Below are 16,984 nucleotides of genomic sequence, written 5' to 3'. Positions count from 1 at the left end.
ACTTGGACTGGTCTTGTTTGTAATTGGGATAGGCCAGGTGGTTCTGCGATACTGGGTCAGATAGTCGTCACACTGGAAGTATTTTTGACATCTGTAGCCTTGGATTTGCGATTTAGTTGATTTTACACAATGGCAGTGACAGCAAATCAGGACTCAGTTCCTGATACGTTGGTCTGTTGTGGGCAAGCATCTAGTTCTGCTGGTCAGTGATGCGTAAAACAACCGACAGTAAAGCACCACGGTTTTAATAGTGGCGAGGGCAACTCTTTCAGACAGGGCCGTTGTAGCAGCCTGCTGGATGTCGCAAGCCATCTCCAACATCGCCACGTGCTCAGAAGAGATTCGCACCCGTTTCTTCTTTCCCTCCCCCCCCCCTCCCCCCCTCCCTATCTCACCCGAACTGCCACGATCTCTCCGATCTCTCTGGATTTTCACGAGAACTTTCCCCTGAAGATATCTTCAATGTCGGGCTTAAAGTTAGCTTCCAGACAAACGGCTAGTTGTCCACAACTCTGTAAGCTCTTGTCGCTGCTCATTCTTTAATATCTTGTCGCAACTCGCGAGGAATAGAAACATCAACTTCATCTCACACGTTTGTTCTCGGTGTCCATAACAGTTTCAGTCATACTTACAGACTTGCTGCAGAGTGCAGCTCAGTCTAGAAACAGATGGGGTAAGAGTCTGCTTGTTTAGTAACTTGCTAACAATGCGTATTTCCGTTTATGTGCCACTATTATTCTTATGAGTGTTTGCACTAAATTATCGACTGCAGCCGAAATTTTGTAAAGACCGTTCTTCGCAGTATTACAGTCCCTGGTTCTAATATACGCATATTCTTATGATAACTTACTTCTTTATGTGTTGTAACCCTTTTCGACCACCGTAGTTTTTTAATTAGTCGGTTTACTACCAATTAGAACCCTGCAAGTTCGATTGCCTGAAGCGGTCAAGAGTGACAACGGCAGGCATAAATAACTTTTCCGCTGAGGGAGCACAAGCTCACTGTCCCCCCTTCCTCTCATTTAAATGGAGTTACCCCCTACCGAACAAGAAGCTATCAGACAGTTACAAAGAAAGAAATGAACGATTACAGCTCGTTTCATGTCTGGTGCAACGGTAGATAGATGATCGAGTAAGAGATAAAGTCCAGCAACGAGAGTAAAATAATAAATTTAAAGAATATAGTGATTCGAACAAACAGGTGCGATAGCTGAAAATACAGTGTTTCCTCAGTCCTACTACAGTTCATAGTAGTAACATTTCTAAGGATAATATTAACAGTGTATCTCATACAATTAACTGTTCTGTTACAAATCTAAATATTGTTCGTCAAAGAAAATTAGTAAATACGAACAGTATCGTGCTAGGATCACACATGAGAAATCTAGAACACTACACCAGTTACAGTATTGACAGAAAATTAGCTTGTCTGTAGCCGTTATGTTGCAGAGATCATTCGCCATTTTTAAAAAGCCTTAGACTAGGTCTGAAGAAAACTACATGTGCAGAATTTTAGAGTGTTTATAGAAGATAAGAAGGAACACTTTTTTTATATGAGGCACGTGTCGCACACGTATGAAGGTCTTATCTGCACTGGCGTTCAGAGACGTTGTTCAAAGTGCTGTGGGATGGGCCCTGTTTTAGAGGTGCTACGGGCCTCCTACGGGAGGGAGACGAGTTGTTCAGTGTACAGACACTGGCGGACACCCCAGGTGAGGTGGTTGCCTCTTAGGCTGAGGCTGCAAACATTATTTGTGACACAGACCACTTGTTTCGAGTGTGTTGCACAATCATTAGCAGCCAGATGGCACTTGAGTAACGTCTCTAAAACATCACACCTGTGACATTTGTGTCACATAAAATTTGTTCTTTTTAATCTTCTCTAAACACTCCAAAATTTTGTGTACGTAGTCTTTTTTTAGTCCCTGCATAATGAAGAAGTCAATAATACATCGAAATGAAGTAGTTAGGTTGTCATAGATCCAGACGGAGAGTTGCCGAGGAATCTAAAAACTGACTTTGGAAAGAGCACCAGAGATCATGCGTGGCGTGCAAAATCACGCAAGATCTAAAACTACATGTTCAGAAGGATATTTGAATCTCATTCCTCGAACAACTGAACAGTTGTCAGCGCATAACCGTGAAGTGGCCGGGTCCCAGTATTAAACTTACCTACAATCTTGAAGTCGTCTTCGTAGAATGAATAGATGTAGTCAGCTGCATTGTACCAGGAGACACGATGGAAGGCGTACAGTTCGTCAGCGAGGCTGAACATTTGCGACGCCTCTGGCTGCCGCTCCTTGCACAGCGCACTGAAGTCGTCGTCAAAGGAGAGGCTCCACGGCTGATAGCGCAGCAGGCGTTCACTCAACAGCGGCCGCCTGTAGCACACAAGGTGCGAGGTTAAAAGTTGAAAACCTAGCATGTATAGTTTATGCAAGAACGTACAAGTATTCAGAACGGATTTCCACTCAGCAGTGGATTAGAAACTTTCTGGCAGATCAGTACTGTGTTTTAGCGCATCGAGATTTCATCTTTAGATTTCAGAGCACTTGAGTGAGACACCGATTATAACTATTTCTTGCAGGTCATCCACTCCGTTCTGTGGTGCTATACCGTTTTAAGTGGTTTCAGGCACATCAAACAGCAGAGCTTGCCGCAGAATACCTCTTTTTCTTTAAAGAAGAATTTCGTATGCATTGCAAGAGAGTGAACATGTGATATTTATGTTAACGATATGAATGACTTGTTCAAATTTGTTATAGATGATTTTAGACGCTGACATGTACACATGTCTGTCATGAGCTGAAGCAAAATCTTCCACATTACCACTTGAAAATGGCACAAAACGCCGAAACTGCAATTGTAAAACAATTTTTATAGTCAATGGCGAATATGACGTCCTTAAAAAAATAGACATCGAGCTGGGCTGGCAGGAACCGAGAGCCGCCGTCACAGCCTTACTTCCGCCAGTAGCTCAGCCGCTGCCCTCCAGCCGTCACGGAAGCTCCCCCGCACGGCCGGCGGCACCAGCGCTCCCGGAAGGATGGGCACTGCAGTCACCAGAGGCCCCGGGAGTTGCTTCCTGGGCGAATCCTCACTCTGCAGTGTTGAGTGCAAACGTCGGGGATCCGACCTGCCAGGGAGTTTCCTATCTGCATTAGGTGATGTGACATCTGCGATAATTTTCCGTAAAGACTGTAAAACAGCTGAAAGCAGAACTCTTACAGGAAGATGAGTTCAATGGACAAACGTGAATGCACCGTCAAGCACGTTCACTTATTCAGTCCCCTTCAACTAATCCAACGGCTAAGGACAGCACTATACGATGACTTAAACTATTTCAAATCCGTCTTTGAAAATACCAAACAGCCGGCCGCGGTGGTCGTCCGGTTCTAGGCGCTGCAGTCCGGAACCGTGGGACTGCTACGGTCGCAGGTTCGAATCCTGCCTCGGGCATGGATGTGTGTGATAGGTTAGTTAGGTTTAAGTAATTCTAAGTTCTAGGGGACTGATGACCTAAGATGTTGAGTCCCATAGTGCTCAGAGCCATTTGAACCATTTGAACCAAATACCAAACATGTGTTTTTATTTCACAATACGTGTTTTGCTTTACTCATTATACCCTTACCAGTTGTGGCATTTTTATAATGTTTCCGCTTACATCCGGCAGTGCGCAGCCCACCATCTCACACTTGTATGCTTCACGTGCAGAAGTACATGTCTGCTGACGTAAAACTTGACAAAATGACGCTTCAGTATTGCATACAAATGTTTGCTTACTTGGCTCTGAAGCATTCGCTCGGTCTCGTTTCGTGAGTGGTTGGCGCGGGTCTCTCGTTTGGCTGTGGAAATTATCATACAGAAATTGTTGGCCGTAAAACTTTGTCCTAAGGTCAGTGTTCCATACATCGATTCGATGCATCTGTGTCAGGTACATCTTATCATGAGAATGGAGCCCTCAGGATCGGGTATGAGACAATTTTTTTCCTGATTAATCTACGACTGCATTCCCTATAGCCCATCAACGATGGAAAGTCTCCATACTGCCAGATACAACGCAGAACAATCATTACTCCCTCTACTCCTTGTAGTATGGTCCTTGGTTATCACTGTTTACTTGACAACGACACCAGTGTGTTCAGGCAGAGTTGCATTACGTTTCATTTTGTTTATTTTATGTGCGGCAACAAATTATTAAGACAATTACGTACAGCTTACGAAAATGCATTTTCTTGAGATGTTACCGAATTTACAACATGCGGAAAACTTTTCAGTTATAGAAGTTAGGCGAACATTATGCGAACGAAATCTTAAGATTACATGACTTTTATCTACTCCAAGCCGGAACTCTGTCAGAGTTCTCTAACACGAGATAATTTTGGTTAAATACGGCGCACAGTGTTCTGCTCGCTTATCAAGTTCGGAAGCGGTCGCGCGCTCTGTTCGTTACGAGAAACAGGTCGCTAGGTTTGTAAGAAACCAGTTATTAATTTTTGTGATCCGCCTACTTATTTATAACGTACCAAACTATAAGACTTATGCTGTCAAAAGACAACATGGTGAACATCTGGAAGTGTCAGTGACACCGTCGTTTGGTGTAGGTCTACACCGAAGCTTTCTCGTACGTTAGTCTGAAAACTTAGGTCTACTAAAAACCAGCAAGAATGTTTTAACTTCTTTTGAAAGGTCGTCCCCTCTTCTTTGGTGATTTTCTGGAGGCAAGTAATGTTCTTATTGTGAAACCCATATAAACTTCTACAGTGTCTCTGTTCAGCATTTTGTTGGGCTACATATATCTTTCATTGCCTTCGAAGCAGCATGAATTCTGCCATTACTGTCAAAAAGTATGTAAAACTTAACCTGAACAGAACTTGCTCAGCTCAAAGAATGCCAAAGAGCTCGTTTCAATGTTTTCCGATTGTGAGAAGCTCCTCTAGTTTTATTCATTCGTCATCGGAGAACATTCTTTGTCTTAAGCAACATCCCTCACCTTTTTACTCACGTTGAGCACATTCTCGGCTGGAGTATATTCTCTGACTCGCTTTACTCATGTTAACCTCAAAATGTCCTCCCCAAATTTCCAGTACAAAGTATATCCTCCGTTTTACTGATACGCCCCACTATACTTCGCCAGCACCTCAGCTCTCACCTGGACTCTGTTAGCGGTTCTTCGCCGATCATCTCCCACCCTTCGCCGTCGTCTTCATTGCTTCACCACTCACAGAGAGCCGTAGTCTGGCAGCCCCTTCGCCACTGCCTCCGTCAAATGCTCCACCACCGTCGCCGCCACCTGCGCCACCGTCGACTCCCTCTCCAGCAGCGTCGCTGGCTCTGTCGCCAACACCGTCGCCAGCCCCAAACCGCGGCCCGCCCCATCGCCCCCACCACTGCCGGTGCAGGAAGTTCCAACCACATCCACCACCACTGTAGCTTCGTCACCGCCGTCATAAACTCCTGTCAATGTCCTTATCTACACACAACTGGGGCCACCTATTACACCACAACCCTCATGCATGCAGTCATAAGACCAAACAGATGAGACAGAATAGATAAAACCTCACGATTTCAAATGAAACCAAGACAAAAATGATTTCACTAAATTTACGGACATGAAACGAATAATTCCTCTCCACTATCGTCCTTTGTATCTACATCTACATACATAATCCGCAAGCCACCGTGCGGTGCGTGGCGGAGGGTACCCTGTTCCACAACTAGTCGTTTCCTTTCCTGTTCCGCTCGCTGACAGAGCGAGGGACAGACGCCTGTCTATATACCTCCTTAGCAGCCGTAATTCCTCGTATCTTGTCTTCGTGGTCCCTACCAGGAATGTGTGCTGGCGTCATTAGGATCGTTCTGCAGCCAGGTTCAAGTGCCGGTTCTCTACACTTTCTCAGTTGTTTTCCTCGAAATGAGTGTCTTCGTCCCTGCTGAGCTCCAGAAGCATATACATAACACTTCCATGCTGATCGAAACTCGCGTAAGAAATCTAACTGCTCCGCCTGAATTGTTTCGATGCCTTCTTTCAATCCGACCTGGTGCAGATCCCAAACACTCGAGCAATGCTGAACAAGAAGTCGCTCTGGCATCCTAAACGGGGTCTCCCTCACACACGAACCACACTTTCACAAAACTCTCCCAATAAACCGAAGCCGACCGTTGGCGTTCCCTGCCAGAATCCTCACATGTTTATTCCATTTCATCTCGCTTCGCGACATTACGCCCAGATATTTAAACGAAGCGACTGGGGTAAGCAGGATACTTGGAATGCCGTATCCGGATATTACGGGTTCGTTTTTGCCACTTATCCGCTTTCTTCTACAGCAAGAGCCACCTGCCATTCATCATACCAACTAGAAATTATGTCGACGTTATCTTGTGTCAACCTGCAGTCACTCAATTTCGACGCCTTCCATGGGCACTGCTGATGATACCCTTGTCTCTGATGAACACTCGCCGACGACGAAAACATACTATTACTTAAGAAATCTTTGAGCCACACACATATCTGTCAACTTATTCCATATGCTCGTTCTTCCGTTATCACCCCGCAATGGGACACCGTGTCAAATGCTTTCGAGAAATCTAGAAATATGGAATCTGCCTGTTGCCCTTCATCTATAGCTCTCAGTGCATCATGCGAGAAAATGAAAAGGTGAGTTTCACAGAAGCGATGCTTACCAAAACCGTGTTGGTTTGTGCATATAAGCTCCTTACTCTGAAGAAAGTTGATTATGTTCGAACTGAGAATATGTTCAAGGATTCTGCAGCAAACAGGTGTTAGGGATATTGGTCTGCAATTTTGTGGGTCCGTTCTTCTACCTTTCTTATACACTGGAGTCACTTGCACTTTTCTCCATTCGCTTGGTTCTTAGCGCTGATCGCAAGATTCGCGGTAAATGCAAGCTAAGTAAGGGGCCAATGCCGTACACTACTCTTTGTAAAACCAAACTGGCATTCCACCTAGGCATTGCCACTTATTTATTTTCAGCTGTTTCAGCTGTTTCTCTACGCCAGCGGTACTCATTACTATGATTTCCATACGGGACTCTGTGCGATGGTCAAACGACGGCACGTTTGTACCATTCTCCTGCGTGAACGATTTCTTAAACGAGGAATTTTTAACTTCGGCCTTCCTTTTGGAATATTCTAGCGCCAAAGCAGACTGGTCAACGTGTGACTGTAATGGAAGCGTTAGATCCGCTTAACGATTTTGCAGAGGACCAAAACTTTTTCCGGTTCTCCTGTGGTAGCTGTTGTATGCTTCGCGCACAGATCTTTTCACAGATGCACGAATCTCTACAAATCTTGCTGTCCTCATTTGCGCGTTCTCTTCTGAACCGAGAATGTAACAGCATTTCGTTCCTCAGCATTTTCCGAATTTTGTTGTTAAAGCACGATGAGTCTTTTCCGCCCTTGATCCACTTAGTAGGCGCATACTTTTCCCGATCACGATTTACAGTCTCTTTAAACTTTAGCCATAATTCCTCCATGGCCATAATTCTGGAATTAAATGATTGTATTTTATTGTCTAAGTGAGACGCTGACAACTGCATATCAACTCTCCTAGCGTTCTTGACTGATTTACTGACTTTCGTAACCGTAGTCGCTATGATGACATCATGTTGACTAATCCCCATCTCTATGCTGACGCCATCGATAAGGTCCTGCCTGTTTGTGCTGGCTGACGAACTAGCTGCTCAACACAGTTTTCGGAAAATGTGCTCAAAAGTCCTTCACAAGACTGTCTGTCTGCACGACCTGCAGTGAATCCATAGACGTCCCAGTCTATACTCGGTAGGTTAAGGTCACCGCCAGCTAGTGTCGCGTGATCTGGTTATTTATGCAATGCTGATTCTTTGAATGGCTCCACATCTGTCCCAGCGGAGCCGGGTGGGTGGTAAAAACATCCAACAACTGATATGGTTTCACCTAGTCCTGTTATGTGCGACCACGTAACTTCACTATTGCACTCAAATACAACCTCAGTAAAGAGAATATTTTTTGTCAACTGCAATGAACACTTCCCCTCCTACGGCGTCGAATATGTCTTTCCGATAAACATTCCAAGACTCGCTAAATATCTCAGAGTTTTTTTTACTTTGGGTCTTAGCCAGCTCTCAATTCAAGAATAATTTGAGGCTGAGAACGTTCATGGAGGAGAGCAAATTTGGGAACTACGTTACAAATACTTCGACAGTTGACTGATAAAAGTTTCAGAGTCGAACTGACTTTACTCTGAAAGCTATCTGATTTCCCTAAATGTGTACCAACTGGCGAGTGTTCATGAGAGTACCTCAAACTACTGGCTACCCTGAAACCCCCCATGTGCACTCCACAAGTACTCTGCTATCCGATCAGCTGCTTCCTTTGTGTAGTGCACCCCTGTCTTGAAATCTACCCATCTCCGATTTTCAGTTCACCTTCCCAACCACTGTTACCTTCATTCCCACTGCCTGACACAATATCGATAGTTTTATCCCGTCACACTACCTGCCTGTGTCCGTACACAATGAACCGCTAACCCACTCACAGTTCTGATGACAGATCTGGAGTAGCAAACCAAAAATACCCACACAATAAACATTGTGGAGTAACAATACCGTTCCTCAAAAACAGCTCCAGTTGGCTGCAAATCATGTTCAATCATCCTGCATAATACTTTATCCTGAGTGTGTATTTTACCACCCCGACCGTGATCTGTGCTACTGCCTGTCTCTGTCATCATCCTATAGCACGTAATTTCGTTCCTCACACTGACCACTGCCTCTCCATAGCTGTTTACCCACATCAATTCTCATGATGAACTTAACTGTGGATGTCGGTTGATCACCTTCGTTTCAGAAGACCTAGTCCATTTCCCAGACACACTCATCCCAAAGTAGCTCCCCTACCGACCTCTTCAGATATAACTGCAAAAGTCTTTCATCTAATTGATAGCAATCACGACTGAGTCTAATTGTCCATTCTAATCCACGTCTTCCACCTCCATAGCTACCCCACAATAAGCCACCTGAAAGAGTCCAACAACACCGCCACAAGACCTGGGCTGCCTGCTGGGAGCTTGCCCATTCCCACACAGGAGGCCACCTGGTCACACTCCATAGTGCCAACATATCTCCTACACTACTCCATTCCACGACCCCATATGTCAAACACTCGAGAGACTATTCCGCTTTCCTCCCGCTCGCAACCTCCAGTATTTACGCTCTATGCTACGGACTGATTTAAACACACCAAACACAGGACAAAATATAAGAACGATGGCCATCCGCTTCCTGCCCTCATCGCTGTTTAGATTTTTCCTCCATCTATTGAGATGAACATGACTTGTGGCCTCTTTTCCTGACCGACTGGATGCCAGTATCTGGACTAGAGTCGCAACTACACGGTATTACCGTAATTTCTCCCGAAGTGTTTTTTTTTTCTTTTTCGTTTTTTTTTTTTTTTTTTTTTTTCCCGAATAAGACGAGGACACGCTCACTTTTCGTTTCAGGTTCCACATCATTGTTTCCACAAATTATGAAAGCTTCGGAAGTATCTGTAACCATCAATACTTTCTCTAGTAATTCCAGTAATATCGTTTTTTGTGTCAGTTTTCTCCGCTGGTCTGTTACGTAATACGTGGAACATTTTAAGACACAATACGAATCAAAATATCGAAGGCTAAGCGGAGTCAAAAAACTTTGTAAATCACGAGTTTCTGTAACCATGCCCTACTGTCTATTAGTGCTAGTTCTTTACTCCAATCTGAATTAAATGATCCCTGTGTTTTCTATAGCTTTAATGAATACTTCCATGGATAAAAGTGAGATAAATTCCAATAAACCATAGTGAGTGCGACAGACATTTGAGTGTACACTGGTTTATACCTGATTATCAAGTTCCCTGGCCTGTCCTTGTCTTCTTCCACCTCGTAGTGCTGTTTGTTGGCTAATTGCATGTCATGTACCCATCCGGTTAATTTCGTGCGCAGCATGTCTTTCACACGTTCCATGTCCTTAATCCAACCGTGGAGTTGCTGATCACTTGCGTGGTTACTCTGAGACACACAGAAAATAGTTCAAATTACTTTCATAACATCCACAAGCAGCAGCCTGTCTTAGTATACAGTTACATGTAGCACTATTACATGACACTGAAATTACTGTCAGCGCATGAGTGTAGTACATTCAGTTTTGTACAGGCATAAAGACATTAATGCACAGCAGATGCCTAGTGGGGTTTTATTAAATAAATACATTTCTCAAACTGTGACATCAGATAAGAGATGTGCAGATATTTCTTGGTAGTTGACATTACAGACGTCTGAATGTATGAATGTATACTCCCGTGACGATGTATCCAACTGAAACGTTCTGGAGCTGCCAGCAGCGTCGAGTTCCTACGTGTAAAGCCACATGGCGTGGCTGGAACTCTGACGAGATTCTATTCAAACTTTTGAACGATTTTCGAAAATTGAATTGCCAGACTGTTGACAAATCCGTCAAAACCCTACTCGTTACCAACGCTCTGAGAAACCTGAACACATGTTATGACCTTCTACAAACGCAACGATAGACATCAGCCGCTCCATATGTGAAACATTCTCTGAGTTAATTGTGCACACACGAAATGTCAGTTTCACTCAAAATTTTGTAGCATTTCTCTGTTGCCTGGCTGATCGCTTTTGCCGAAAATTTGTGTTTGTTGCTCGTCATCTAACACGATGTCGTCTGTATCTGGTCTCGAATATTGCAGATTTGAAGGAATGTATTGACTGTCCGAGTGTTAAGATCATTTTTTGTGGACCATTTTCGGGTACGAAGTTCACAGTTATGTCACATATTAAGGTCTATACTCCTTTGATGTTGTACATATTTTAGGGTTCTAAGTCACTGCAATAAAGATCTGGCCATTTAAATGACATATTTTCATACTTGAAAAATCACCCACAGAAATCTATAAGGTGCTCCCTGTTGATTTAGAATCATGACATTTTGAAAGAAGCCAGATTTCACAGTGCAAATAAAGGAAAATATATTAAAGTCCAAAATTGGTAACTATATAACTCTAGAAAATACTTTTCGTATTATTTTTTATCAGTTTGTCTATTCGTCTGACCATCTGTTAGGAATCTTTTTCTCTGGATAAGTTCTGGGTATCATGTTCAAATTATGTCACATACAAAGGTATGTGGACCCTTGGCGGCGTAAAAACTGTGAGCTTATAGCTTACTCCCGTCAGTAGATACGGCCGTTTATGTCTCGTGTTTTGATAATCGAAAACTCACTCATCGAAACCTATAGGGTGCTCTCCATTCACTTGGAATCATGAGATTTGGCAACAACTAAGTTTTCCGGTACAAGTAAAGCAAAAAATATGAAACTTGTTAACTTTTCATTATATCACATAAAAATGTCGTTTTCGATTTGGACATACATTGTATTCATGACCTGTTGAAAGTATAACATACGAACATTACTGCATCCAAACATAAAATGTATGTTGTATTCATGATTTAGTACGTAAACGGAAATATGTTATTAAATCTTCTCTCCCTACATACATCAACTAAAGTCCTCTGCTTGCTTGTTCTTGTTTGTTTGGGCTGGGCTGAGGAAATAACGTAGAATTTCTGAATCGATCTTGGTATTCCTGGGGCCAGTATCTTGCCAGTAAAGTTACAGAGTCTCGATAACAGGCAAAAATCATAGGGAATTTCGATTCCCAGGATGGGGAGTTTGTACAGAACCCTTAGTGCGTGAGTCCCTCTCGCACTTGCCCATTCCGTTTTCCTTTCTTCTATCTACCCTAGCATCACCCAGTATGTTGTTCTGGAAGGTGAGTGCTCACCACAGACATGGGTGCCGTCGGGAGAGTCTGAGGGAAGTGGGACAGAACTGCTCTTGTTCTCTGTACGTGGGGTCCCCAATCCTTTTGGGTCACACTGAAACAGGTGACAGTGGTTCCACAATAGATTATATTGAGATAGGGAACCAATACTCGAAAGAGCATATTTATTGTGTTAAGGACATACACAGCATACACCACCTAACAACAATGTAGCTCATAGCAATTCTTCTAAGCAACGACTGTCAGTCTGAATGAATGCATGTATTGCAATGAGGCCTGCAGTTCTTCACACTCTGGCAAAGGTCTCGGGTGTCCGTTGTGCACTCGAACAGTAGCAGCTGATAAACAGTGTAGACACCTGACCACCAAACGGACCTACTGTGCACAACTAGGCTCGTAGCACTCAAGCATCTCAGTGTCGCATTAACCTGTGCCGCAAGCACACCACTGAACCTGCTGTCAGCTGTCCATTGCATCAGATAGCTTGTGTCGTGTTCATGGTGAGGTGTGTTGCTGTGTACAGTGCACAATGAGTAATCAAAGGTGAAATGTGCAAGCACTGGGACAAACGGATTTTGAGCCCTATGTCTGCTTGTGTCAATCCAGTATCGTTCACAGCGCTGTACTTTCCAACTTCATACAGTGTGTATTGTTTGTGGATGAGGCCTCATTCATCCGTGATGTTGTTTTCAAAAGCCAAACAGGCAGATCTAGAATGAGGACAACACCCACGCCACCCATATCGGAGGCCAACAGCAAAAATTCTCAGTCAAGGTATTTTAGGGCATTATCCAACATCATTCCACTTTGATGTTAATGTTTGCAAGCACCTGAAGAATACTCACACTCATTGTAGGACTGGAAAGGGGGGGTCCTCTCTGATGGCCATAGCGATCGCTGGATCTTACAACCCTCGACTTCATTCTCTGAGGTTATGCCAAGATGTAGGTGTACGAAACACCTGTAGATACCGCTGAACACCTGCTTGCCAGGGTCCAAGCTGCCCGCCTCCTGGTACAACATTGTTGCTCACGGGCGAGGCCTCCACGACGAGTGCGGCCGCTTCATGTTTAAAGATGATTAAAGGTGCGGCTGTTGTCACACGCATCGACTCAGTCTGTGTTTCGACAAGTTTCTACACAGTTGTCACTTCTGCCCAGCTGCTCAGAACAATGAAGTGTGACATGTCTTGGAAGACAGTAGCGTGATTGACTCGATTCCACTATCGCAGTAGCCGCCACGATACAGGAATGACCAGTGAGGATATGCTGACATCACTCCGAAACTGTGATCACAGAGAGAGGGTCATGCACGTCAAAGGTCGTGAGGTGGTGGTATGAATGTGGGAAATTTTCAAGAACACTGCCATCCTGAATTTGGAATCGTTCAACTGTATGTCAGTCAGACACCTTAGGCAAGTGTACGGTGGTGGAGAGAAAAACGGATTTACTTGTGTTGCAGATCTGGGCAAATATTATTTTCTCAATAAAATTTTTGTACTTGTTTAGATACTCCCGAGCTCATTTTTTACAGTTCTTTTGTCAGCTACGTTTATTTACCAGGTGACATCTACACTCTTTTTGGAGAACTGTCGAGATGATTTCCCAAGTTTCTGCAATGTGTCACTCAAAACGTAGCCGATCAGCAGCTACTTGCAGCCAGCATATTCCATTTCGTGCGTTTCTGTCACAGCGCAATCCCACTAGTTTAATATGTGGAAGTTCTTCTTCTTACGAGAAATAAATCCGTTTGTGCTGCCTTGCGTCCACGCATGGTAAGTAATGAGAGTAGTAGCAAGTTGAGAGAGGCATGTTCAAATGTGTACCAATACGGTGGGCACTGTCGCAATGCGCTATGTGTAAGTAGTGTTAGTGGGGAGAGAAGAAGCGTGATGAACTGCGACTTGAATTGCAGATCAGCGCACGCTGCGTGGCTGAAGGGGTTTGTAAACAGCCCTGCGGAGGGCGACCCGAGTCGTTCTCTCTCTCCGACTGCCAGCCAGCCCTGATATCGGAGTCAAGCGCTCGTGCGGTATGCGTGACGACGATGGTGACTGCAGTCATGGCCACGCACGTTGGACAACAATGATGACGCCGCACTGTTGTCACTGTTTACCGACGACGGTGTGATGTCATTCATCATGGTCAGCTTGGCTGAGGATGAAAGCAAGTACACATATTTTCTATACTGTTTTTGTTTATACACTAGTGGCCATTAAAATTGCTACACCACGAAGATGACGTGCTACAGACGCGAAATTTAACCGACAGGAAGAAGATGCTGTGATATGCAAATGATTAGCTTTCCAGAGCATTCACACAATGTTGGTGTCGGTGGCGACACCTACAACGTGCTGACATGAGGAAAGTTTGCAACCGATTTCTCATACACAAACAGCAGTTGACCGGCGTTGCCTGGTGAAACGTTGTTATGATGCCTCGTGTAAGGAGGAGAAACGCGCATCATCACGTTTCCGACTTTGATAAAGTTCCGATTGTAGCCTATCGCGATTGCGGTTTATCGTATCGCAACATTGCTGCCCGCGTTGGTCGAGATCCAATGACTGTTAGCAGAATATGGAATCGGTGGGTTCAGGAAGGTAATACGGAACGCCGTGCTGTATCCCAACGGCCTCGTATCACTAGCAGTCGAGATGACCGGCATCTTATCCGCATGGTTGTAATGGATCGTGCAGCCATGTCCAGATGGACGTTTGCAAGACAACAATCATCTGCACGAACAGTTCGACGACGCTTGCAGCAGTATGGACTATCAGCTTGGAGACTGTGGCTGCGGTTACCCTTGACGCTGCATCACAGACAGGAGCGCCTGCTATGGTGTAGTCAACGGCGAACCTGGGTGCACGAATGGCAAAACGTCATTTTTTCGGATGAATCCATGTTCTGTTTACATCACGATGGTCGCATCCGTGTTTGGCGACATCGCGGTGAACGCACTTTGGAAGCGTGTATTCGTCATCGCTATACTGGCGTATCACCCGGCGTGATGGTATGGGGTGCCATTGGTTACACGTCTCGGTCACCTCTTGTTCGCAATGACGGCACTTTGAGGAGTGGACGTTACATTGCAGATGTCTTACGACCCCTAGCTCTACCCTTCATTCGATCCCTGCGAAACCCTACATTTCAGCAGGATAATGCACGACCGCATGTTGCAGGTCCTGTACGGGCCTTTCTGGATACAGAAATGTTCGACTGCTGCCCTGGCCAGCACATTCTCCAGATCTCTCACCAATTGAAAACGTCAGGTCAATGGTGGCCGAGCAACTGGCTCGTCACAATACGCCAGTCACTACTCTTGATGAACTGTGGTATCGTGTTGAAGCTGCATGGGCAGCTGTACATGCACACGCCATCTAAACTCGGTTTGACTCAATGCGAAAACGTATCAAGGCCGTTATTACGGCCAGAGGTGGTTGTTCTGGGTGCTCATTTCTCAGGATCTATGCACCCAAATTGCGTGAAAATGTAATCACATGTCAGTTCTAGAATAATATATTTGTCCAATGAATACCCGTTTATCATCTGCATTTGTTCTTGGTGTAGCAATTTTAATGGCCAGTAGTGTAAGTGATTCTTATTGGTCCTACTTCTTCTTTTCTAGGTACGACCTGGCGTTACTCGCTGTGGGATCTGAACCCAGCAGCTGATAATGATGATGACGATGATGATAATCTCTGGGGAACGACTTCGATTGTTCAGAGGCAGATATCGCTTATTCTACAGTATTAAATTTTTTGTTTGTTATTTTTGGGATGCTCTAGTTTGTAGACGTTCTCAATGCGAACATCGGTGTTTAGACACGACCACCAGCTACTAGTTCTTTTGCACCTGTGTTTTCGTTTGGGTTTGTCCATATTCTTTCAGACACATTCCCCTGCCGACGTCATACACCTCCTCTAGTACCCATGCTGGATATGCCCTTAATGACAAACATGCCCACTGATGATGAGTTGCTGGAAGTGTATTCCAGTAATGAACACAACAACAGTTTTACGTGTCAGTTCTCAGAATTTATTATTATTATTATTATACGAATACGGGTTTTTATTTCTCCTTCCTTAGATACTTATCAACTTCGTCTCTTTCTCCTTCTGGTGTGCAGAGTTATTAGGAGTTCGACGTGTTGTTGAGGGCAAGAGCATTGTCCAAGTTAGGGGGAGAGCTGTCGTGACACCATGGGGTGAGTCGATACCAGAGCGGTCATACTGAGTCACTTTTCTGAGGTGCAGGAAAGGGGGTCGTGTAAGACACTCAGCTGTATGCTCTGCCTTGATTTATGTTCATAAGATTTTGATGAACTTATTGTCAGGTCCAGTTACATCTCTCTTCAGAAGTACATATTGCTAAAAAAGGCATGTCCTAATGCCCAGAATCATGATGAGAGGAATTTAAATTGATTTCCATGGTTGCTTCTCGCTAGCGATAGAAATTACCCTAAAAATGCAGGGCATACAGATACACAACAAACACCAGATATCCACTGACGATCTAATTTCTCGTATATGTTGGAAAGCCATAAGGAGAAGGCAAACATTAACACACTGTGTGGCACATCGACAAAGAAGTCAAGCGTAAATTAGGTGGTCCCTTCTTCTTGTCCATATTAGCTGAGAAACATCCAAAAAGTGTAGACGTGCTTCTAATCTCTGAAGGCGATAAGCAACACAGCGTTTGGGTCAAATGCATGTCCCACCTACGTTCCTCTGAAATGAAAACAGAAAAGGTGCAAGACATTTTTGCTGTGGATGTCTCGTTTACCAAGAGCATGTATCTTGAAAGACCTGATTGACTGCTAGAGCCAGGAAACAATATGTGTGGAAATGATTATCAAGGATAAACGGTTCTAGAAGTTTAAGAATGCCTCCCACCAACACTTCTGTCCCTTCGTCGTTTACGTCGATTTAGAGCGCCTCCTAGCTCCTGTGGTACAGTGTGAACGTGGTGCCTCTGCCTCCCATATCACTGTCACAAAATGATGACTGTGACATATGGCTACCCATCAAGTTCTGTGCACGTATAACTCTAAAATTAAAATCTTATGTCAAGGGAATAGTGCAAGATGGTTGCTCACTGAGCTTGAAAGTCTTGTCTGGGACGTTTATAACATTTATAGTGAAAACGTC

General features: G+C 44.3%; 1 protein-coding gene across 1 annotated transcript in view; it reads right to left on the bottom strand.

Moving 5' to 3' along the window:
- Positions 1-16,984, bottom strand: part of LOC126426533 (uncharacterized) — a 71,973-nt gene that overhangs the window by 12,494 nt on the left and 42,495 nt on the right. The window contains exons 8-9 of the mRNA XM_050088436.1: positions 9,876-10,045; positions 2,173-2,381 (exon numbers count right to left, since the gene is read on the bottom strand). Coding sequence (XP_049944393.1) covers positions 2,173-2,381; positions 9,876-10,045 — 379 coding nt within the window. The remainder of the gene's footprint in view (positions 1-2,172; positions 2,382-9,875; positions 10,046-16,984) is intronic.

This window comes from Schistocerca serialis, chromosome 11, assembly GCF_023864345.2.
Source record: "Schistocerca serialis cubense isolate TAMUIC-IGC-003099 chromosome 11, iqSchSeri2.2, whole genome shotgun sequence".
NCBI lineage: Eukaryota > Metazoa > Arthropoda > Insecta > Orthoptera > Acrididae > Schistocerca > Schistocerca serialis.
Note: the sequence above shows the minus strand (reverse complement) of the source record. Positions and strands in the feature narration are given on the sequence as shown.